General features: G+C 37.9%; 1 protein-coding gene across 6 annotated transcripts in view; it reads right to left on the reverse strand.

The window, feature by feature from the left end:
• BLTP1 (bridge-like lipid transfer protein family member 1) overlaps positions 1 to 23,632 on the reverse strand; it is a 212,003-nt gene extending 188,371 nt beyond the window's left edge. For 5 of the 6 annotated variants that reach the window (XM_082837741.1, XM_082837744.1, XM_082837743.1 and 2 more), the window contains exons 1-4: positions 23,461 to 23,632; positions 21,920 to 22,007; positions 6,669 to 6,798; positions 2,916 to 3,032 (exon numbers count right to left, since the gene is read on the reverse strand). In XM_082837741.1, coding sequence (XP_082693867.1) covers positions 2,916 to 3,032; positions 6,669 to 6,765 — 214 coding nt within the window. In that variant the 5' untranslated portion in view covers positions 6,766 to 6,798; positions 21,920 to 22,007; positions 23,461 to 23,632. The remainder of the gene's footprint in view (positions 1 to 2,915; positions 3,033 to 6,668; positions 6,799 to 21,919; positions 22,008 to 23,460) is intronic. The other variant, XM_082837740.1, reaches the window with a different exon arrangement.
• Between the last annotated feature and the right edge of the window lie 1,152 nt (positions 23,633 to 24,784).

Genomic DNA, 24,784 nt, shown 5'->3' on the forward strand with positions numbered 1-24,784 from the left:
CATTTATGATAAAAACTCTCCAGAAAGTGGGCATATAGGGAACCTACCTCAACATAATAATGGCCATATATGACAAACCCACAGCAAACATCATTCTCAATGGTGAAAACTGAAAGCATTTCCTCTAACATCAGGAATGAGACAAGGATGTCCACTCTTGCCATTATTATTCAACATAGTTTTGGAAGTCCTAGCCATGGCAATCAGAGAAGAAAAAGAAATAAAACGAATACAAACTGGAAAAGAAGAAGTAAAACTGTCACTGTTTGCAGATGACATGATACTATACATAGAGAATCCTAAAAATGCCACCAGAAAACTTCTAGAGCTAATTGATGAATTTGGTAAAGTTGCAGGATACAAAATTAATGCACAGAAATCTCTTGCATTCCTATACACTAATGATGAAAAATCTGAAAGAGAACTTATGGAAACACTCCCATTTACCATTGCAACCAAAAGAATAAAATACCTAGGAATAAACCTACCTAGGGAAACAAAAGACCTGTATGCAGAAAACTATAAGACACTGATAAAAGAAATTAAAGATGATACCAACAGATGGAGAGATATACCATGTTCTTGGATGGAAGAATCAATATTGTGAAAATGACTATACTACCCAAAGCTATCTACAAATTCAATGCAATCCCTATCAAATTACCAATGGCATTTTTTACGGAACTAGAACAAATCATCTTAAAATTCGTATGGAGACACAAAAGACCCCAAATAGCCAAAGCAGTCTTGAGGGAACAAAACAGAGCTGGAGGAATCAGACTCCCTGAGTTCAGACTATACTACAAAGCTACAGTAATCAAGAAACTATGGTAGTGTCACAAAAACAGAAACATAGATCAATGGAACAAGACAGAAAGCCCAGAGATAAACCCACGCACCCATGGTCAACTAATCTATGACAAAGGAGGCAAAGATATACAATGGAGAGAAGACAGTCTCTTCAATAAGTGGTGATGGGAAAACTGGACAGCTACATGTAAAAGAATGAAATTAGAACACTCCCTAACACCATACACAATAATAAACTCAAAATGGATTCGAGACCTAAATGTAAGACCGGACACTATAAAACTCTTAGAGGAAAACATAGGAAGAACACTCTTTGACACAAGCCACAGCAAGATCTTTTTTGATCCACCTCCTAGAGTAATGGAAATAAAAACAAAAATAAACAAATGGGACCTAATGAAACTTCAAAACTTTTGCACAGCAAAGGAAACCATAAACAAGACCAAAAGACAACCCTCAGAATGGGAGAAAATATTTGCAAACGAATCAACGGACAAAGGATTAATCTCCAAAATATATAAACAGCTCATGCAGCTCAATATTAAAGAAACAAACAACCCAATCCAAAAATGGGCAGAAGACCTAAATAGACATTTCTCCAAAAAAGACATACAGATGGTCAAGAAGCACATGAGAAGCTGCTCAACATCACTAATTATGAGAGAAATGCAAATCAAAAGTACAATGAGGTATCACCTCACACCAGTTAGAATGGGCATCATCAGAAAATCTACAAACAACAAATGCTGGACAGGGTGTGGAGAAAAGGGAACCCTCTTGCACTGTTGGGGGGAATGTAAATTGATACAGTCACTATGGAGAACAGTATGGAGGTTCCTTAAAAAACTAAATATAGAATTACCATATGATCCAGCAATCCCACTACTGGGCTCATACCCAGAGAAAACCATAATTCAAAAAGACACATGCACCCCAATGTTCATTGCAGCACTATTTACAATAGCCAGGTCATGGAAGCAACCTAAATGCCCATCGACAGACGAATGGATAAAGAAGTAGTGGTACATATATACAATGGAATATTACTCAGCCATAGAAAGGAACGAAATTGAGTCATTTGTTGAGACGTGGATGGATCTAGAGACTGTCATACAGAGAGAAGTAAGTCAGAAAGAGAAAAACAAATATCGTATATTAACGCATGTATGTGGAACCTAGAAAAATGGTACAGATGAACTGGTTTGCAGGGCAGAAGTTGAGACACAGATGTAGAGAACAAACGTATGGACACCAAGGGGCGAAAACCGCAGTGGGGTGGGGATAGTGGTGTGCTGAATTGGGTGATTGGGATTGATATATATACACTGATGTGTATAAAATTGATGACTAGTAAGAACCTTCAGTATAAAAAACAAACAAACAAAAAACCCAAAGCAGTGACTAATTCACCATTCTTCTCCATTAATTTGGGTGACTCCAGGAACCAGTCATTGCCTCAAATTAATGAAAGAGTACTTATGTTTGAGAGAAGTTTTATTTATGACCACTAAGAGGTACTCAACTCTAAGGAATATCAGAAACATTCTATTTGCTGACTCCTCACCCCTTTTTCCCAGTGGTTTAGGGCTTTCTAAGGCATATAACTTCCTAATACACCCTCCTATCTATTTGCAAACTTCCCATTTATAAGTAGTCAAGCTAAACTAATAAAGAAGGCTACAAAATGAAATACACAAGATGATTCCACTTACAGTTATAGATTTTTTAGGTATCAGTTTAAAAAAAAACAGTAAAACTTCATCAAGCATTAGAAATTTTCTTTGGATAGCAGGACCTCAAGAAACTTCTAGTTCCATATTTTATATGTCTAGATTTTTCAAATTATTTTAATGATTATCTCTTATGAGCCAAAAAAAAAAAAAGGCTTAGAAACACTTTAAGAAATAAGAATGAAGTAAAGGACATAACCAAGTGGTAGTTCAACTCTACTTGAAGTATATGCTATATGAGAGAAATTCCAGTTAGATTAGTTTAACTTTCATAAAACAAAGGTAAATTCCTAAAGCTACTATCTGTTTATAAAATACATATTTACAATATACATCTCAAGATTACACAGAAGAAAAAAATTACTCAAAACTTACCAATATGGATATAGCCATGCTTGTATAATCTGTTAAGAACCAGTGTTAAAATAAGACCAACATTCCGAGAATTATAATATGTGAGATAAATAATCCATCCACAGGACAAAATGGTAGCTGTTGGGAGAAAAAAATGCAGAAAATAAAGGATCTCACTATATGTTTCCTTCGATCATCTTAGTATCTCAATAAAAATTTGTTAGTGAAAGATCATTTATCATGTTCAGAAACAAGAGGATTTACTTCCATATGGTAAAATGTCCTCTTACAATTTAATAACTTGAATTTTCAAAACCAGAAGTTGATTCTTTATCCAACTTTCTTCATTCCCTGTAAGTCATTAGCCAGAAAAACACAGATTTCAATCAGATGAAGTAAAGCAATGTTTCAAGTAAAACTGCTTCCCTTTTTTTCCTGTTTTCTTTTTCACTCCTTTGTACTGCTTTAGTTATTAAACATACACAAAGATGTTCTGGGACGAAAAAGTCCATATTTCTGAATATTATGAAAAAGAAAACTACCTTTATTAGGCTAAAAGCTCACTTCTAATACAGTCCACTTAAAAATAAAGAAAACGTTTTTTTTTACATCATAGAAAAGTCACTTTTTTTTTAAATAAATTTATTTATTTTATTTTTGGCTGTGTTAGATCTTTGTTGCTGCGCACGGGCTTTCTCTAGTTGTGGCGAGCGGGGCTACTCTTCGTTGCGGGGTGCGGGCTTCTCATTGTGGTGGCTTCTCTTGTTGTGGAGCATGGGCTCCAGGCTCATGGGCTTCAGTAGTTGTGGCACATGGGCTCAGTAGCTGTGGCTCACGGGATCTAGAGTGCAGGCTCAGTAGTTGTGGCACACGGGCTTAGCTGCTCCATGGCATGTGGGATCTTCCTGGATCAGGGCTCGAACCCGTGTCCCCTGCACTGGCAGGTGGATTCTTAACCACTGTACCACCAGGGAGGGAAGCCCGAAAAGTCACTTTTTAAAAAGTCAACAGTCTCTGCTTTTAAACTACTATTGGAAAAAAGTGACAATTTTAACCTACTTCAAGATATATCTATATTAAATAGGCCACCAAATACTATTTTGCTGCAATTGATAAGACAATAACTTACTTTTAAAGAACACCAGTAAATATTACTACAGTAAACAATATTCTAAATTTGATCATGAGTTTTTCATGAAAAGTTCATGGTCACTTATAAAATTTATAGTATTCCCAAAAAACCTAGTTCGTAAACACACAAAACGTGAAACACAAGAAAGTATTTTTCAATAAATTTTCTTTTACTTATCCATTTAAATAGTATATTTTCTAGATTAAGACAGTAATATAAAGCAATTTAATAGGTGTAACCTTTTAGTACCATCATATTAAGTTCGTAAAATTTTTTAAAAATTATTTAACATAGGGCTTCCCTGGTGGTACAGTGGTTGAGAGTCCACCTGCCGATGCAGGGGACACGGGTTCGTGCCCGGGTCCGGGAGGATCCCACATGCCACAGAGCAGCTGGGCCCGTGAGCCATGGCCGCTGAGCCTGCGCGTCCGGAGCCTGTGCTCCACAACGGGAGAGGCCACAGCAGTGAGAGGCCCGCGTACCGCAAAACAACAAAAAAAAATTATTTAACATAGATAAAACAAAGCAGTCATTGAGAGTCAAAATACAACATTCCTCAAGGTAGCTTAGATTGATGGTAATAGCTCTGAGGTAGCAAGTGCTATGATTTGCCCATAAAAATTATTTCTAGAACAATTCTTTTGAACACTTATTTTCATGGTACAACATTGTTTTAAGCTAAAGTCATTTTGCATTAATTTTTACTGTAAATCACCGTGTGAAGAGCAGGTAGTTACGGGCCCTTCAGAAAGGCAAAAGGTATTTGCTGAGGACTTCCCTGGTGGCGCAGCGGTTGAGAGTCCGCCTGCAGATGCAGGGGACATGGGTTTGTGCCGCGGTCTGGGAAGATCCCACATGCCGCGGAGCGGCTGGGCCCGTGAGCCATGGTCGCTGAGCCTGCGCGTCTGGAGCCTGTGCTCCGCAACGGGAGAGGCCACAACAGTGAGAGGCCCGCGTACCGTAAAAAAAAAAAAAAAAAAAAAAGGTATTTGCTGAGAAAGTACGCTTCTTTCCCAGAGAGTAACCACCTGAGGATTATGGCCTTTTCACTGTACCACGTCCCCCCATCCCCTTCAACAGTGTAAGGCCATTAGTAAAACAGAGGGATTAAACAATCCCTCAAGGTTTTTCTGTTCGTTGCTATTATTTCCACCTTAAAGAAAGGAGCTGTATACAATGTGCAAATGAGAAAATCAAGGTGACAGGAGAAGGGGCACCTAGGAAATAAGAAAGAATTCTGCCGGGACTTCCCTGGTGGTCCAGTGGGTAAGACTCCACGCTCCCAACACAGTGGGCCCAGGTTTGATCCCTGGTTGGGAACTAGATCCCGCATGCATGCTGCAACTAAGAGTCCGCAAGCTGCAACTAAAGATCCCGTATGCTGCAATGAAGATCCCGATTGCTGCAACTAAGACCCAGCACAGCCAAAATAAATAAATAAATGTTAAAAAGGAAAAAAGAAAGACTTCTGCCTTTAATTAAACTAAAAGGTAATTTTTAAATGCTGCTTTTATGAAGTTATATTTCATAGTATTGTTTTGCATTTCATTTTACTTTTTATTTTTCATTCATGATAATTTACAGTAGTTCATGTTTGTCAATTAGGAAAAAAAAAACTTGAAGTTGAAATGGTAATCCAATCCTACCTACAAATCATGAATCATTATAATTCCCTTTATATACACTTCACCTCTACCATAACCCTACCATGCATCCCGCAGTGTCATGAAAGAAGCATACGCCTGCACTCAGAAAAAAACAGCTGTGTAACCTGTGTGAGTTAATTAATCCTTATGGGCCTCAATTCCCCAACATGTTAATAGGAAAATAACACCTACCCTCATAAGTCTGCTGTGAGCATTAAGTGAGACAACATATGCAAAATGCCTGTGGCATGTGGCACACAAAGGATGCTCAATAAGTATTACCTCAATAAATATTACCATTACCCTCCCTTTCCTCTCTCACCCCATCTTACCCTTCCTACTTTCCTCTCTGTATCTTTCTAATTCCTATGCTAAAATTCAAGTCAAACACCATCCTTCCACAAAACATCCTGGGCAGTAACAGCCTACAGTAACCTCTCCCTTCCTTGGTATTTTATTTGTATTTCTTCTTATTTGTTCATACTCATTCATTCACTCGTATTTCTTCCCTCTCTCTGCAATTTAAGTATACACTGTCTTGTATTATTTGTGTACACCTAGAAAAGTTCAGCAATATAAGACAAAAAAACTTATTACTGGAAAAGCCCACTGTCAAGTGCATAAAGAGTGAGGAAAGAGATGAGAAGATTAATTAGGCAAAAACATATTTGCCACAAGGATTTATCACTTTTATAATAAAACAAAAGTGTTTGCTTGTATGTTGGGATGGGGAATGGAAGAGCTGATCTGAAACAGGAAAGATAAGCTATGTCTTTCTTCTCATCCCACTTCTCCTAAGTCAGACAAGGAGGCAGTCTAAGGAAAACAGCCTTCCAGAGCAAATATTCATAGAAGCATAGATTAAAATCTTCTCCCCAAAAAATAAACAAATGGTACTGTAAGCATTCTAACTTCAGTCAACCACTGCTTAAAATCTGGCAGTTGTTAATCCATACACAGAGAACAATAAAGTACAAGAAAATATATTCTACTTACCAACAAGAAGCCAAACAACATTGGAATTGTGCTCCGTAAGAAAATCTTCTAATTGAGTGATACTAGGAACAATACTCTCATTCTTCCTTTGATCCATTACTTAAGTTTTTCCAGAATAGCATCTAAGGGCCTGAAAGAGTTCAAAGGTTAAATTTAGAACTTAACCTATGTAAGGGGAAAATAAGGTGAATTTAATAAATGTGAAAGTTTATTAAATCATATTCTGCTTTCTTCAATAAGAAGAAATTTATTATATTTGCAAAAATATAACAAACAACAAACATGTCCACATTTCTACATAAAATATAAAACAATGTATCATATTTTTAATGTCCTGATTTCACCATTCTAAGTATGAATAGAGACTCAGGTTCATTTACTATACTCTGGCTCAAAATAAGAGGGACATAATTATTCTTAAATCTAATCTAAGATATTTATCTCAACAACAAAGGAGTAAGTATTAATCATCTACATTAGACAAATTCACCTAGACTTGTCCTAAAAACTGCTACTTAATAATAATATATTTATATATTAAGTTGTATTAACACTTCTTAACCTCTATCAGCTGTGCATTCCCATTATTCCATGGAGAAACAATCTTCCTAGTTTAGATTCACTCTGGATAGTTTGGACAGTAAGCAGATCTCCTGCTACCGGATGCTCAGGATAAATTACATCATATGTCAAATTGTGATCAGACATGAAAAATGTATGTATGTGTGTGTGTGTGTGTATGTAAGTGTGTGTGTGTGTGTGCGTGTGTACGTACTGAGAATGAGCAAAAAGTGAGGAATGAAAGTTTTGATTTTATGATCTAAGAAACAAGAGAATTATCCCTCTGATAATACAGCATTAGCATGACTAACCCAACCCACCTATAACAAAATTATCTTGTGATAAATCAGAAAAAGGGGGGAAAGAAGCTAGACAAAGAAAGCTATGCAGTTAATAATCCCTTAAGACCAAACAGTATATGTGACTTTTATGAACAACTAGAAAAACAGATTTTAAAACAGGAAGAATATGTGAGGACAACTTTCTAGATGAAATTCAGTACAGTTAGCTTGTCAACTTAAAAGTGTTTTCTGTTTACTCGCCACAAATCTATCTTCATAGATCACAAAACAAGTTTAAAAACTGGGTGAAACAACATTGCAAGATACTATCTACAAGAGATTACAATATTTCATATTTCTACATTGTTGAAATCAGTATAATTTAGAGGCAAATTAAACATGCATTTTTAAAAAATGAAGAGCTCAGTAATAAAAGGTTTATTATTAAAAGTGATATGCAAACCTAAGGGCAAGATGGCTAGAGAAATTTTTTTAAGGTTTTCATTTTTCAGTAAACCTTTTTTCCTATGTTTTAGAGAGTAAAAAATGTTCACATATTGAAAATACTGGTGGTGGCCAAAGGCGTGGGGTGGCGGAAATGACTGAAGATGTTCAAAGGGTACAAACTTCCAGTTATAAGATAAATAAGTTCTGGGAGTGTAATGAACAGCATGGTGACTATAGTTAACAATACTGTATTGCATATTTGAAAGTTGCTAAGAGATCTTAAAATTTCACATCACAAAAACGAACAACGTGTAACTATGCAAAGTGATGGATGTTATCTAAACTTACTGTGGCAATCATTTTGCAATATATACATATATCAAATCATTATGTTGTATACATTAAACTAATACAATGTTATATGTCAATTATGTTTCAATAAAACTGGGAAAAATGCTGTATTTTTCAAGGCTTTGAAAAATCTGTCAACTAGCAACTTAAAATTTGGAGGCTAACTTTTACAACATGAGCTTCCTTTCTTCCCTTTTCAGTTTTGTAGACTAGAAGAAGTAAAATTTTTAAAAGAGAGAAAACACTTTGAAAAGACCTATAATCTAAAACCAAATATTCACATATTATATAATGGTTTACATATTATAAAATAACATCTATACCTATTTCATACTTATTTTTACCATTTTACAGTTGTACCACCAGCACACTACTGAGGATGAAAAGAGCACGTGGTGACTCCTAGGGGATGCTCCATGAGGGATGTACCCTGGCATTCAGATCTCCACATAAAAGGGAAAGTGATCTATCTACCAAAAGGATCTACAGTCCTCATGCAAAATCACCTGGACCACCCACCACTGTAACAACCCACAGACAAAGAGAATGTAATTAGGAAGAGGGTATTCAAGTTACCAAGAGAGAAAAATGCAGTATCACAGTTTTAACCAACATTTGTCCAATTACTAGTTAATGCAAAACCTTTAAGAGAAATCAACAGACAAAGCCTCAATAGTTAAAAGAACATATTTTGAGCAAATACAGAAGTAAAGGTTAAGACTTAACAAGGGCCCTAAAGTAAACAGTAGACATTCTGGCATAAAGTAAGTGAGTAAAAATAACACCGGACACAGAAAATCCAGACTGAAACGGGGCTATATACCTTGCCACACTGTTTAAGTGGCACACCACCAATCCTTTAAGGAAGAGGAAGTGGAGACTGATATAAGAACCTACAGCAAAACCTTTTCATGGAGCAAATGATGGAATAAAAAACAAATTGGTTGTTTCCTCTTCCTCTTCCCTTCCTGAACATTTCAGTCTAAAAGCCATAACGTGGGACTTCCCTGGTGACGCAGTGGTTAAGAATCTGCCTGCCAATGCAGGGAACACGGGTTTGAGCTCTGGTCTGGGAAGATCCCACATGCCACAGAGCAACTAGGCCCATGTGCCACAACTAGAGCTCCCGAGCCACAACTGCTGAAGCCCATGCGCCTAGAGCCTGTGCTCAGCAGCAAGAGAAGCTACCGCAATGAGAAGCCCACGCACCACAACGAAGAGTAGCCCCCGCTCACCGCAACTAGAGAAAGCCTGCGCACAGCAACAAAGACGGAATGCAGCCAAAAATAAATAAATAAACCAATTAATTTTAAAAAAGAGAGAAAGCAGACTGCTCCATCTCCTATTAAATAAACAAACAAACAAATAAATAAATAAATTTTAAAGTAATTTTAAAATTTGCCATAAGGTAAAGCAGAGTAAGGCAGGCACTTGCACATGGGGGAGAGAGGGACAGGAGTCTCAGTGGCCTAGAGTAGAATATCAGAGCCAAATAATACCTTTAAATACCCTAAATTAAATACCCATTTGTGCAGTGAGGAGGCTAGTGGAAAAGTGGCAGTATTTCAGGGTACTGAAGCCATAGCAGGATGAGGAGGCAATACTTGCAGGGAAGAGGTCAGGCACAGGGTGCTGGAGACTGAGTGGAAGAAGGAGGGTCCAAGGCAGGGGGAGAGGGGCAGGAGAAGCAGTCCAGCTCAAGGTGTCAGAGCCCGGGCGAGTGAGGTCATCCACACAGGCAGGTTGCCTGGTGCAGGGTGTCAGAACCCAAGTGGAAGGCATCAGACCCCAAAGAGATGGGTAGAGCTTCCATGCAGGAGGGCGATCTGGGGTACTGCATTGATGCAGGAGCAGGATATGAAGGGCGAACACCTGGGAGATAGCCCATGCAGGGGATGGGGGAGGGGATTAATCAAGTAAGTAAATATACCAAGAATAATGGGAGCCAAGTTTCTCACTGCTAGAGGATATATAAAGGAAGAAAATCAGAATTAACCCTGTGGTGTTGGATAAGAACTGGAGGTACAGTTTTCAATATAAACGGATATAGAAACAAATATAGCTGTAAATGTATATATGTATATGCATGTGTCTGTTCATTAACAGGCCCTGAGAGCAGCAACACCCCAATATAAAGAGCAGAGAACTTTTCTTCTAAAAACAGTTTTCTATTAAGAGAGCTCCTTGAAGAAATGGCTGATTCCACAACTAGGGCAGGGAAAGTCAAGATGAGCCTTGTTTTCCAGAAAGGAAAGAAGTATTCAAAGAACAATGGGAACATGTCAAAAGGACATAAAAACCAGAGGCTCCCACTGGCAAAATCTGGGACAATTTAAGCAGTAAAATAAATAACAGTAATAAATTACAACCCATTTAATAAATACAAATCTATGAGTCCATACAAATATAAATAATCAATTAAATTTTGATGAGCAACAGGATACTCATATCATCTCAAAATAACTGCCCCCCAAAATAATTATTAATGACAAAGGGAAAAAGAGGAACTCTGAAAAACCTGGCAACTAATTAAGTGATCAAAGTAAACACCATCAATATAGGGACAAATCAAAATCGTGCAACTTTTAATAGAAGAAAACAGCCTCACTTCCTTGATATTCCTGCCAAAGATACATAATCTGAATCTAATCTATCTTGCCTCTCTCTTCTGAATCATAATGACCAATAGAGATTGTTTTAGTCATCTTTGTATCCAAAATACCAGTGACAATGCCTTGAACACAGCCACTGTTTTCAAGTATCATATCATTTTAAATGGCATTTTTATCTATTATGTAAGAAGGTAACACTGATCTACATGTTTTAAGACATGTTCTCTCAATATTTTCATGATTCACCTATATTCTTCTCTTCATTCTTCCTGAAATCCATGGTACTCATTTCAAAACTGCTGTCCACATTAGAAAAGAAATTGTGGCAATTAATATTTTAGTGGCATACAAAGAAAAGCATGAAAATGCGAAACAGTTTAATCAAACACAGCAACAACCAGAGATTTATCAAAGTCCCTAATTTAATACCACCACTACTACCAACATTCTTAGAAATAGCTTTCCAAAAAAGATTACTTTTCAAAATGAATTATCTGTAAAATCTTTTCAAATACTACATCCAACCTATTTTCTCTTCCACTAGCATGAAGGAATAAAACTATCTAACATCTAATACTTGCATCATCAGACTTTTAAAGATAGAACTCCAAATCTTGATTGGTCCTACAAGAATAGAGGTCATCCTACAAGTCAATACAAAAAATACAAATAATCTGATAGAAAAATGAGAAAATATATAAACAGGCAATTCACAGAGAAAGATAATCAATATCACTAGCAATCGGGGATAATCACAATTTATCACCCACTATAAGCGAAAATTAGACTGAAAACTATATTGGCAAAAGTATGGGGAAATGGGCACTTATACAGTTGATGGGAGTAAACTGCCTTTATGAAGACCAATTTATCAGATATTATAAAAATGTACATGCCTTGACTTGAATATTTCAGTTCTAAGGCTCTATTTATTTCTCAGAAATACTTAGACACAAAGATGTTTTCTCAAGGACAATCACTGCAACATTATATATCACACTGAGAAAACAGAAAAAAATGTCAATTAATAGGAAAATAGTTAAATAAATTATGGTACACTCTTACCATATAAATACTATTACCATGTGAAATAATATGCAGCCTTTTTAAAAGAATAAAATAGCTCTATAGGGGATAATACAGAGAAATGTCCAGGATACGTGTAATGTTAGCAGGAGAAAAGCAAGTTGAGCAAAAATATGTATAGTATTCCACTTACATTTTTAAAAAAGACTATCCATTATGTGTATTACATATATACACCATATAGATACACTACATATGCATGTACATATATGGTGTATGTATATGTATATACTTTTATTAATCTGCAAAAACATTAGCTAAGCCATTTCCTCCGAGAGCAGTGGGAGGAGATTTGGGGGAGGGAAAAGAATCAGTAAAGCAGGACTTTCACTTTTACTCTTGATAACTAAGTATTATTTAAATGTTTTACAATTGGCTTGTAATTCTTCCATAATTTAAAAGAAAAAAGGGAGGTGGTGGCTGGAAGGCACGACATGACAGGCGAGAAAGGGGCTTTTTTTGCCCAAGCACACACCCCTTGGCCTCTCCTTATAACTATGGCCAAGGAATAGGTGTTTCCCAACCCAAAAATATCAACTTGATCTTCTGTCATTCTACCATCATGTCTTTCCTTCTATGGTTCTTAAATCTTTGTCTTTTTGAAAAATTATAATGCAAATACCAATCAATATGAAACTCAAAGCCTTCATCAAAACATCAGAAAGGGCTTCCCTGGTGGCGCAGTGGTTGAGAGTCCGCCTGCCGATGCAGGGGACACGGGTTCGTGCTCTGGTCCGCGAAGATCCCACATGCCGCGGAGCGGCTGGGCCCGTGAGCCATGGCTGCTGAGCCTGCGCGTCCGGAGCCTGTGCTCCGCAACGGGAGAGGCCACAACAGTGAGAGGCCCGCGTACCGCAAAAAAAAAAAAAAAAAAAGAAAACCATCAGAAAGATCAGTTAACACCTTAGCAAGAATTATTTGATTTGATAGCCTTGAGTGTAAGAATGGAAGCTGAACAGCTGTACTGTTCTAGAGAGGGGCAAGCTACAAACAAGGAAGGAAGTAAAGAACACTAACAGGAAAGAGACTGGAGGAAGGGAGAAAGAGGAAGCAGTTACCAAGGGAAAACAGAAGAGTCAAAAAGGTCCTGCTTCAGGCTGTATTGTTCCAAAAGCAGACCATTATGTGGATTGAGAACATGGACTCTGTACTAGACCACCTGGGTTCAAAAACCAGTTCTGACATTATAGCTATGTGATCATGGGCAAGTTACCTAACCACTCTGTACTCTATTTCTTCATCTGTTAAATGAGGACACTAACAGTACCTACCTCACAGAGTTGTACAGTGAGAATTGATGAGTTCAGATACGTAAGCATTTAGAACAATGTGTAGCACATAGTAGATAATACATTGTGTAAATGCCTGATACTGGCAACAAATGCCATTGGTGTCTTGCCCATAAACTGCTGACATTCACCTCTACACCAGATGATTCATTCTGAACACCTGTAACATCCTACTGTAGGCTGCTGTCTGGCTGCAGGAACATGCTCAGTTTGTACTCAGGGCAAGCCAGAAATGCCAGAGTTAATGTCAATGATGGCTAGGAATTTGGTGGGTAAACACCTGCAGCTTCCCTGCTCTTGACTTGGGATAACTCTGAGGAATATTTTATTTAGTCTCCGCGAGTTCCTCAGTGGTAGTGAGCTCCAGATGCCCACAGTGGTAACTGTACCTTAGCATTTACCACACTGTATTGTAATTATCAGTTTAGAAGTCTGTCTCCCCACCTAGACAGCTAACTGCTCTTTAAGGATATGCTTGCCCTATTCATTGAGTGTGCAATATGCAACAAAGTTCCTGGTATGCAGTAGTCTCTCAATAAATACTTGTTTCATAAATGAATGAAATAAATGCATCATTATAAAAAGTACATAATTATGAGCTATTGCCAAAGGTAAGCAAGTATTTCCACTGTACTCAAGGCCAAGAGAATCCTAAATGATCTTTTTCACACTCAAGAAAATTTGGTTTTCATTCACTTGAGTTTAAGAAAATGACAGCAAAATATCCTTTTGATAACCCAATTCCAAATATAACAAAAATGAAGGAAAAAATTAATCATACTCAAATCCCTCATGCAACAATAAAGTCACAATTATTTGTATAAAAGGCATTCACATACCTTCAGACCATTATATTAAAGTTCTTTGAATTTAATCACAGTTCCTTTTCCATAGAGGAAACTACCTGGGGTTTTGTTGTTTGTTTCTCTGTTTTTTTAATTTTTTTGAAGTATAGCTGATTGTGCCAATCAACTATAGTTTGGCACAAGATTGTTGTGCCCATCTCTGCTGTGCAGCAGAGTGACTCAGTTATACACATATTGACATTCTTTTCTTTTATATTCTTTTCCATTATGGTTTATCACAGGATATTCAATACAGTTCCCTGTGCTACATGGGTTTTAAGAGTTGGCAAATATATCGACTTCATAGCTCTCCTTTAAGCTTCATCAACATTGGCATTCTCTTCAACATCAAGCTTGAATACCTATTAGCACACAGCAGCATTCTGTATACTAGAAATTCTGTGAAGTATGCACTTTGTACACACTTTTGCATTGCTTGCCCATAAACCAAATTTGACTGATTTTACATTAACTGTTATAGAATATACACTTTCTTGAAAACTTTTCAGGTACGGTTTGGTTTCTGTAAATATGTAAGAAATTACCTTGATATACCTTTGTAGAGGTCCCAATTTCAAAATCATTTATATCTTCCTTAATTAAGAAGTCAGGTAATTGACCCAAAGAGCTCAGTAAATACCAACACAAAGGAACTGCCAAACAGACTGCTTAACTTTCCTATGGCATAATGACATCCCAAAACAGAAGTAAAACACAAATCAGATGGCAACATTTTTATACAAAATGAAGTTTCAAGAGCGTTTAATTCATTTGAACTGTTTCTACAATGGCTCAAGTAGTCTGAGCACTCAGCAATCTAAAGGCAGTGGGCCTGAAACAAATAACTTTGTGATGCTCCTTCCAATTCTATGCCGCTACACAAATAAAATAATACAAAACAGAAAAGTACCTGCAATTGAACATCTCAAGCAAAAGAAATATGTAAACATTTATATTTAAGATAGTATTGGAATGCATATAAAGGTTGGTATTACCAACTGAGCATATAGTGATTTGAAGAGCCCTCTATGCCTAAAAAAATTTGCCCATCAGGATACAAGGCCTAAAATCCCACCATCCATTTCTTCAAATAGAGTACCAACCAATATTCTCTCTTAAAATGCAAAAATATCTTTCGAGTATCTCAATAATAGCTACCACTAATTATTACCATGTGTTATTAGTATAAATTAATTCAATAGATTAATTTTCTCATTAACAAGCAAGATCCAGGAATATCACAAAAGACCTGAGATTCCTGAAAATGGGAAAAACCTTAAAAAGAAGACAGTGAGCAAAAAAGCAAATTTAGTTTCCTTAACAAATGTGGTCAGGGTTGGCAGCTTTGTGTACATAAAGCAAAATTATATAATGTCCTATTCTGTTCATTTAAACAAACAAAACAGACAATTATCCTCTTAGATCAAACAGATTGGGAATAATCCTCTCTACCTAGAGGACCCTTTCAGCCCCAGGATTCTACATGCAACAAGCACAATTTGACCTATTAACTATTAACTAACTCTAAAGACCAACAGAATAAAGTGGTAAAGTAACAGTCAGAAATAACAGAAATCAAACAGAATAGGCTTTAAAGCAGATTTGCAACGTAAAGCTCCCTCTCTCTATCCCTTCTAGCCCTTCCTTAGCTGTGAGATAACTGGAGCAAGTTACTTAATCTCTTTGAGCCTGTTTCCAAGTTGTAAAATGGCCATCTCTTCCTTGAAGAGCAAACATAAAACTGAGCAAAGTGTTTGACAAGAAACACATTATAACAGTGGTAGCTAAGCTATCATTAATGTTCTTTTTTAAAAGAAAACCAGTTCAACGCAAGGTGAAAGTTAAAAAACCATAAGATGCACACCAGTAAACAATGACTCATGTATTGTTAGTAAAAGATAAAAATATAAAAGAGAAATATATACATTTAATTAAACAACAGAAATTTATAACAAAGAAGAAATTAGTTGATATACATGACAATCAAAAATGTATTAAATGCACCAAACTTTTGGACAGCATGGGCCATGAGTCTAAGGAGCACTAAAAAAAAAAAAAATGTATTAAGTTAATATGAATAACATAGCTCTAAAAATACTACTGAGATTCTTAAAAGCAGATCAAATACCAAAGTTCAATGGTCACCAGGCAATTACTGCTAAAGTATTGATATTATTCAGATATGGTGACCAACGATTCAAACAGTATAAACCAACAAACTAAACAAATGTAGAGTACCTTTTAATATCATAATCTGTGCTACAAAAATGGTTCTTCATGTCAAATATGGAAGAGTTTTTAACATCTAAGAAGTCATATCATTCAATAAAAATATTGCACTTTAGCAAACCTCACTGCTATAGCCAGAAATTTATGCTGGTTCACCTAAATATTCATAGAAAGCACAAAAAACAAAATGAAACTCTTAAAAAACTGTAGAAAGCATGTCTACTAATAATGGGGTAAAAAGAGCTAACTTCAACTTCTCCAAATCTAGAAGAAACCATGATTTATAAATATTACCCACCTCCATACAGCACACCAGAAGTAAATACTACCTTCAGCGTATTCTTCAATATGGCCAGCGATACAAAGACATCAACAGAAAGTGCCATGAGTGAAAAGTTTAACCCTTCCACTTCTGCATCCCATAAATTGATTAGCTGTGGGGTTTTGTTTTCACTTTTTGTACTGGCTGGTGAACACAATCTACAAGTTTCTTTTAATTCTTTTAATCTAGAATTCTATATATCCCTTCCATATTGATACACCAGAAGGCATAAAACTTTAAGAAAACTAGCATCAGCAAAGTAAAATTCTAAAGAAGGTTTCTTGTAATAAAATCAGTATTTCCATTTTCTTATCTGGCTCTTAATTTTGTTATCTTCTGCCTTAAGTCACATCAGAAAACCCCACCTAATATATATTCAAACTACTCACCCAATAAAGTAGGGTCTTTGGATATGGGGGAGAGGGAGGAAGAAACTGGTCATGTGTGTTTACCAACAATCTCATCATATCAAGTTCAAGGGAATTATTTTTTATTAGCATGTTGCTATGCAGAGAGCCCAAAAGATCCATTTAATAGCCAATTCCTATGAACTGAGAACACTGCTGTAATTGAAATTGAACTTCTATGTACCTAGTAAAACAAAAAAGCCTGCTTCAGGAAAAAATGCAGATGTGACCTTATACAATACTACTGGTGATATCTGACACAGTATTTTAAATGGATATGGAGCTGTATAGAAACACACTTTCCATATACATCAAAAGTGACAAAGTCCAATAAGGTGAGTAGTTTATAAAGTTTAGACTGTAAACATTTTGGACAATGTTATATTATTCTTTGAAATGTTCATGCCATGGTATTAACTCACCATTATAATGATAAAATATAGCTACCATAAAATGGCTAACATTTATTCACTGCTTGCTATGTGTCAGGCACTGTTCTAAACACTTTACATGTATTTACTGATCTAATTGTCAGAAATAACTACCTACTTACAATTCCCCATTTTACAGATGAGGAAGTTGTGGCAGTGAGAAGCTAAGCACAAATACGGCTAAGACATGGCTGACCTGGGATTTGAAACTAGACAGTCGGGCTTTAGAGTCTGTGTTATATTGCCTCTCATATCATATATGTTCACAGAAATCAGCCTGTACTTGTCTTTTAGTCCTCAATTTCTTTGCTGGGAAAAATGAGTTCTTTCCTTCTACCTCTAAATTCTAGTTTAGGAGCTAATATTAAATGTTACCAAAATCCATATTTTGGTATAAAAAAATTCATATTTTGCCCACTATGGCATTTTTTTCTCCTAAAAGAATCCTCTATTAAATCAAAGGTCAGCAATCACTTTTTAAAATTAACTACAAGAGGCAACACATCAACTTATTGAGCCTAATTAGCGGCAATGGAGACCAAAGGGTAAAGTGAGCCAAATGTGACTGAACCACCTCCCCACTTTTCTGTACTTCTCTCTCACCTGGATATAAAGGCTGAATCTACATATTTTTAAAGAGCTTATTTGCTGCCCTAAATAAACTGACAATTGATAGAATTGTGGTAGTTTTTAAATATGTCCAAAAAGTATTTGATATTCCTCCCTTCAAGAGGTAGAGCTTAAGTCATTCCCCTTCCAAGTGTGGGCTGGACTTAGTGATTCAGTTCTCAAAGAACAGGGCAAAGCAATGGTTTGTGACTGAGTCAAAAACGGCATCACAGCCCCCTCCCCCTCCCCCCCCCCCCTCAGATCATCTGCTCCAGGGGAAGACAGCTGCCTTGTTAGGACACTTCAGAAGCCCTAAAGAAGTTCATGTGGTGAGGATTTCAGGCCTCCGGCCAACAGACATGTGAGCCATCATGGAGGCAAATCTTCCAGCCCCAGCTGAGCACTCAGTTGATTAAAGTCCCAGCCAATCAACTACAACCTCATGAGACCTGAAGCCAGAAGCAACCAGTTCAGTCACTCCCAAATTCCCAACCCACAGAAACTCTGAGATAATAAATATTTGAAGCCACTAAGTTTTGGGATAATTTCTTACTCTGCAATAGATAACTAATACAAAGTATGAGAAAGGTAATTTTGTGAGATATCTGCAAGCTATCTCTACCATGATGGTCCATACCTGCCATCTTAAGCTGAACTACCCTCACTCCATTCCCCCTCACCAAATGATCAGGAGTCAGCAATACCACACCAAGAAGGCTACCAATCACATGACTGAATCACATACTCTTTCCACCCTAATGGGAGTCTCCTGCAGGGACTCCGTGGACCAACTTCTACCCTGTCTCCTACAAATTTATCTGTATCCATAATCATCTCCACCTCCTTCCCTCCTGTCTCGGGAGAGGTCCATCTGAGGCACCCTTGACTTGCATCTTTGTATTCTATCCCTTCCAACTTGGTTAATGACCTTGCTCCACCAATTCTTCTCCTTCACTCTTCTATCTTCAAATTCTCTTTTTGATGGCTTCTTATCCTCAGCAAATAAAGACTGTAAATGTATTCATATCATTCGTACCTTTAAAAAACAAAAACCCTCTCTCAAACTCATCTATCTATCTATTTCAAACTATCTCTAACTATCCCGTTTAAAACCAAACTTTCTGAAAGAGCAAGTGACATTAGTTATTTCAATTTCTTATCTTTAGCCAGTGTGAACTGGATCCACCTATATAATTGCTCTTGCTGAAGTCAACGACGTAACTGACATGTCCAATGGATATTTTTGTTATCCTTATTTTATTTGATTTCTCAAAGATGCCTAATACTCATTCCTTTTCTCCAAACTCAGCTCTTCCACTTACTTGTGACTCTGCTGATCTTCTCCCACTTCCCTGCCCACTACTTCATCTCTTTTGAGGTATGTTTTCCTTCCATCTTACCCTTAAATACCCTTAAATATTAGTGTTCCCCATGCTCATTTCTCTTCTTTTACCCTATGTTTTTCTCCCTGACTGATCTCATCCATTCCCACTGCTTTTCACTGCCATTTATAAACTGTGACTTCAAATTTATATCTCAAGCTGAGTCTTCTTCTTAACTCAGATCTGTATATACAACTGCCTAATGACATTTCTTGGAAGTCACAGATGCCTCAAATATAATAGCCTCAACTGAACCCATCTCCTCCAACCATGTTCCTCAATCTATTTCTCTTCCTATATATTCCCTCGGTAAATGGCCCGGAATCCACTCAGTTTCCCAAGCCAGGTGTCAGATAATTCATTTATTCTGAAAATATTTATTAAACATTAATTATAAAATTAAAAATGATAATGGCTAGAAATCACCCTGACTCCACTTTCCCTCAAGACCACTAAATCTTATCCATTCTATCTCCTTTATATCTATCTAATCCATCTCCATCCCTTAAATCCCATTTACTCTACTGTGCTTCTAATTCTCATTTGCCACGTGGATTACTACAATAGCCTCTAATTGACTGCCATGCTTCCAAGCTCATCTCTCTCCAATTCATCATCCAGATTGTTGCATCTGACCACGTCCCTTCTATTTGTCATATATAAGTTCCCTGAAATTTTCTCAAATTAAAGAGTTAATTTTCTTAATCTCCCATGAACTTTTGAAATTCTATCTCTATCTTTTTTAAATTTATTTTTTGAGGTAACATTGGTTTATAACATTATATAAGTTTCATGTGTACATTATATTCGTACTTCTGTATAAACTACAATGCGCTCACCAACAAAAATTTAGCTTCTATCCATTACCATACAGTTGATCCCCTTTTCCCATTTCGCCCTACCCCCCCCAATCCCTTTCCCTCTAGTAACCACTACTCTGTTCTCAGTAACTGTGTTTTTGTTTGGTTTGTTCATTTATTTTGCTTGTTTTTTATATTCCACATATGAGTGAAATCATGTTATTTGTCCTTCTCCATCTTATTTCAGTTAGCATAATACCCTCAAGATCCATCCATGTCATCACAAATGGCAAAGTTACATCTTTTTTGTATGGCTGAGTACTATTCCATATATATATATCTCACATTATTTATAATAGCCAAGATATGGAAAAAACCCAAGTCCCCATCAACAGATGAATGGATAAAGAACATGTGGTCTACTACTATCTCTAACATGGAAAAGAGTACACTAAAGTGAAGTCTGTAAGAATCCTAGTTTCTCACTGTACCTTAAAGTAGCTCTAGTAGAGTGCCTTCCTTTATTAACTAAAATAATATGAAAGAATTATTATAAATACAAACACTTACTGTATGAGTAGTGCTGTTTTCCTAGTCTTTTACATAAACCAAAAACATCCTTGCATATAAAACTTTTTAAAAAGATATGGGTTCAGGGACTTCCCTGGTGGTACAGTGGTTGAGAATCTGCCTGCCAATGCAGGGGACATGGGTTCGATCCCTGGTCCAGGAAGATCCCACATGCCATGGAGCAACTAAGCCCGTGTGCCACAACTACTGAGCCTGTGCTCTAGAGCCCACGTGCCACAACTACTGAAGCCCATGCACCTAGGGCCTGTGCTCTACAACAAGAGAAGCCACCGCAATGAGAAGCCCACGCCCCGTAGTGAAGAGTAGCTCCTGCTCGCTGCAACTAGAGAAAGTCCAGGAGCAGCAACGAAGACTCAATGCAGCCAAAAATAAATAGATAGATAGACAGATAGATAGATAGATAGATAGATAGATAAATAAAAGATATGGGTTCACAAAAATCTTACCTTCTAGAAAAAAGTTCACTACTCTAGTACTCTCCAGGGCCATGATGACCACTACTCTTAACAGAAGCCTGAAAAAATGCCTGACGTACAGTACTCAATAAATATTTATGAAATTAATTAAGATTTTCTCAATCATGTTTAACCATGTCTTCTACTATTCTCCATTGAACTCATAGTGAAAAATATACTTAAGTTCAAACAAACACAGTATTCTATGAAGAACAAACCAAACGTCAACTAATTTTCTTCCTTTCTTTTTAAAACCCTTTATAATATGGGCAGATTAATGAGGAAGCAAAAGAGAGAAAAGAAGGTTGACACTTGATAATCAAGCCAACGATTCCCTTCTCTTTCTCCTGCCAATACACAAGCTAAGCACATGACTCAACTGTCAGTCACACAGCAATAGTTCAAAAGTCAGGTAAAATGAATGGCAGGTCACGTTATACACTACTGTCACCCCACCCCCATTCTTAGACCATTCTATCAGGTTAAATTACAATTGAAGAAGAAAGTCAGATTTCCTCTATCTGAGCTTTAACTGAAGACCCAAAATATTTACCAAGTTTTTTTTCCAGAGTCTGTAATGTTCTGTTTTTCCTTTTCTTGATCTTCAGAAAGCCTGTCTGCAGTGTTTCATCTTAACACACCTGAAAAGATCACCATTTTAACCAATTATACAAGATATTCTGGCTTTATCAGCAGTTCCATTTCAGATTAAATGATTTGATTACACATGCACCTGCGTGCGTGCACACACAAGAAGTCTTTAGTGTTAATCCAATATTACATTTCCTTCTTTAAAGTTTCTGAACAAGAAATACTCCTAAAACTAGAATAAGACCACTATTTCCGAACTACAGTCTTCCAAAGGTTTCAAAACCACTGTACTTATGGAAAGGGCATGATTTTGGTAATCAGAGGGTTCTAGAGGTCAAATCCTACCTTTAAAACATACTCCTTGAAAAAGTTGTTCTCTCAAACTGTTGGGTCCTTGCTGGCAAGAATGGTGCCTCAGTTTCCTTCCTATTCCCACCTGGCACACTTTTTATCAAATGAAAATCACCTTGCAAATCCTCACGATGTTTGGGAGTGGTAAAGCGTACTGATTAAGGGACTCGAAACTGGAGTACCATTACCTGATCTAAATCACAGCTCTGACTTTCGACAAGTTTTTTAGGGCTGTGGGATTTAGTTCTCTCATCTATAAAATGAGAGTAATAACAGACTTTACGTGATAGGATTGTTATGATGATTAAATAATATATTCACATAAAGCATGTACCAATCAATACTTATTAAGATAAATGTTCTGGTTAATTCATCTATTTTTATACTTATGTATCTAGTGAACTTAAATCAGCTTCATTGCCATACACAGAGTTGAAAGCAGCAACATGAAACCAGTTGAAACTTAGACGCTTGAACAGTCATGGAAAACAATGATTTCCTTACAGAGGAAATTTACAAGAACTCTTTCCCTTTAACAAGCGTCCCTAACTTGCGTCTGTCAAAACTAAGACCAAGAGGAGCGGGAGGGGGACAATTCTGCAGAGGGAAAATCAACTTCCCTTCACCCTCCTTTGGTCAAAAGATGTTTCCGCTGAAACGTACTCTTCCATAGTGTAGACCCAGCAAGCACCAATCAGAATACAAACACACCACGCCTGGGGAGTAAAGAGGGTTTCTAAGGCTCCACCGCCCTTGGTCCAAAATCGATTCTTAGTTAACCAGTATGGGGTCTCCTGCAGCCCGGTGCAGCTAACAAGGCTGAAGCCAGAGTCTGCAGGTGCACGGTCCTTCCCATACACCCGCAGGTGGGCGTCGCCCGCCCGCCATACCATCACCCAGGGGCCAGTTCCTGCATTCGAGCCCCCAGTCACCCATCATGGCCCTTTCTGGCCTTCTCATGGGCCTTCGACACCCGGTGTACAAGTCCCCGTGCTGCAGGTAAGGATGGCAAACGAATAAGAGATGAGTCGACGCCGCACCAGGCAGTCGCGACGAAGCCACACCTCCCTGATTCCGACCAGATTGAAGTCCAGAGATGCTGGGAAGAGTGCTGCCCACCCAAACCCTGCTCAGCCGGACCCATCCCCTCACCTGAGCGAGCGCCGGGGCGGCCCGGAATCGCTCTGGTCTCTATCCGGGTGATGCCGAGGGCCTTGGGCGTCGGCGGCGGCAGCTGCAGAGCCCAGCCGGACACGACCTGCTGAGCGCTGCGCGGGTCTACACCCTCCAAACCCGCCACCCGGACCCGCCGCCCGAAGTCCAGCCCGGGGCCCCACCTCTGACACAGTTGGGCGGAGGAGGATGGGAGGGGTCCGAGTTGGGGCCGGGCGGCACTGCGGCTGCGTCAATTGGTAACGTCATACGTCACGGCGCCGGCGCCTCGAGGCACGCCACCCGAGCCCCGCCCAGGAATTGGGACGCCCCGCCCCTTCTCCCCCTACTGGGCGGGCTGGGGGCGGAACCTCGACCTTGAGGCGGAGGTTAGGGACGGATTTGAAAAATCATTTCGCTACCCACCCTAAGGGAATGGTAATGAACTGCCTTCCTGAGGCCAAGAGGCAGATGAGCACAGGTGGGGACAGATCGCTAACAAAAAGGAGACCGGTGCTCTGATATGAAGAGAATCCGCTCTGAATAGAGAGCAAAACTTTTATGACTGTATCAATAAAGGGAGCTTCATTGTGTGAAATGCTGCCACAGCGAATCTATTAGAACTAAGTCTCTTATTGTTATACTACTGTAAAGTGGTTGATGCTCACCATTTTTAAAGAAAAAGGCTCTTCATATTATTAGCGGGTACACCAAAGCAAACGACTTCCTGGAGTTAGAGGCTTATTACAGATATTTTGCGCACTTCTTAGGTACAAATTGTAATAGGAAAAGTGGGAAACAGTCTTAGCTCTGTAAAAGTTTTCTGATTGCTTGGGGCAGATGTGGAGAATGCACATAAGACAACTAGAAATGCAAACGGTAACATACTAGTAATAGCGAACAGTGTCAAGCATGAGCGAGGCACTGTTCTAAGCACTTTTTATTTACTGGCTCATTTAATCCTCCCAAAACCCTGTGAGGTAAATACTGTTATTATCCCCACTTATTTCCATTTCACAAATTAAAAACTCAGATACAGAGAGAGGTTTAATAACTTGCCAAACTGGAGAGCTAGGGTTCCCAAGCAGTATGGCTCCAGAGTTCATGCTCTTAAGCATTACTGTATACTGCCTCTTAAATTCTAAATGTCTAAATGTCTAGTCTGACTTCCTTGAGCTGAAGTACCACTCTCAGTAACATTTTTACATGGGAGTTCCATTTTTACCTCAAAACAACAGCTATGAAGCCAAATTTAAAATAAAGCTAGAAAAGGTTAATCACATGAGGTATTGTATTAACCTTTATTGCATATAAGGAAATGGTG

The sequence above is a fragment of the Leucopleurus acutus genome (assembly GCF_964270905.1).
Source record: "Leucopleurus acutus genome assembly, chromosome: 4".
Classification (NCBI taxonomy): Eukaryota; Metazoa; Chordata; class Mammalia; order Artiodactyla; family Delphinidae; genus Leucopleurus; species Leucopleurus acutus.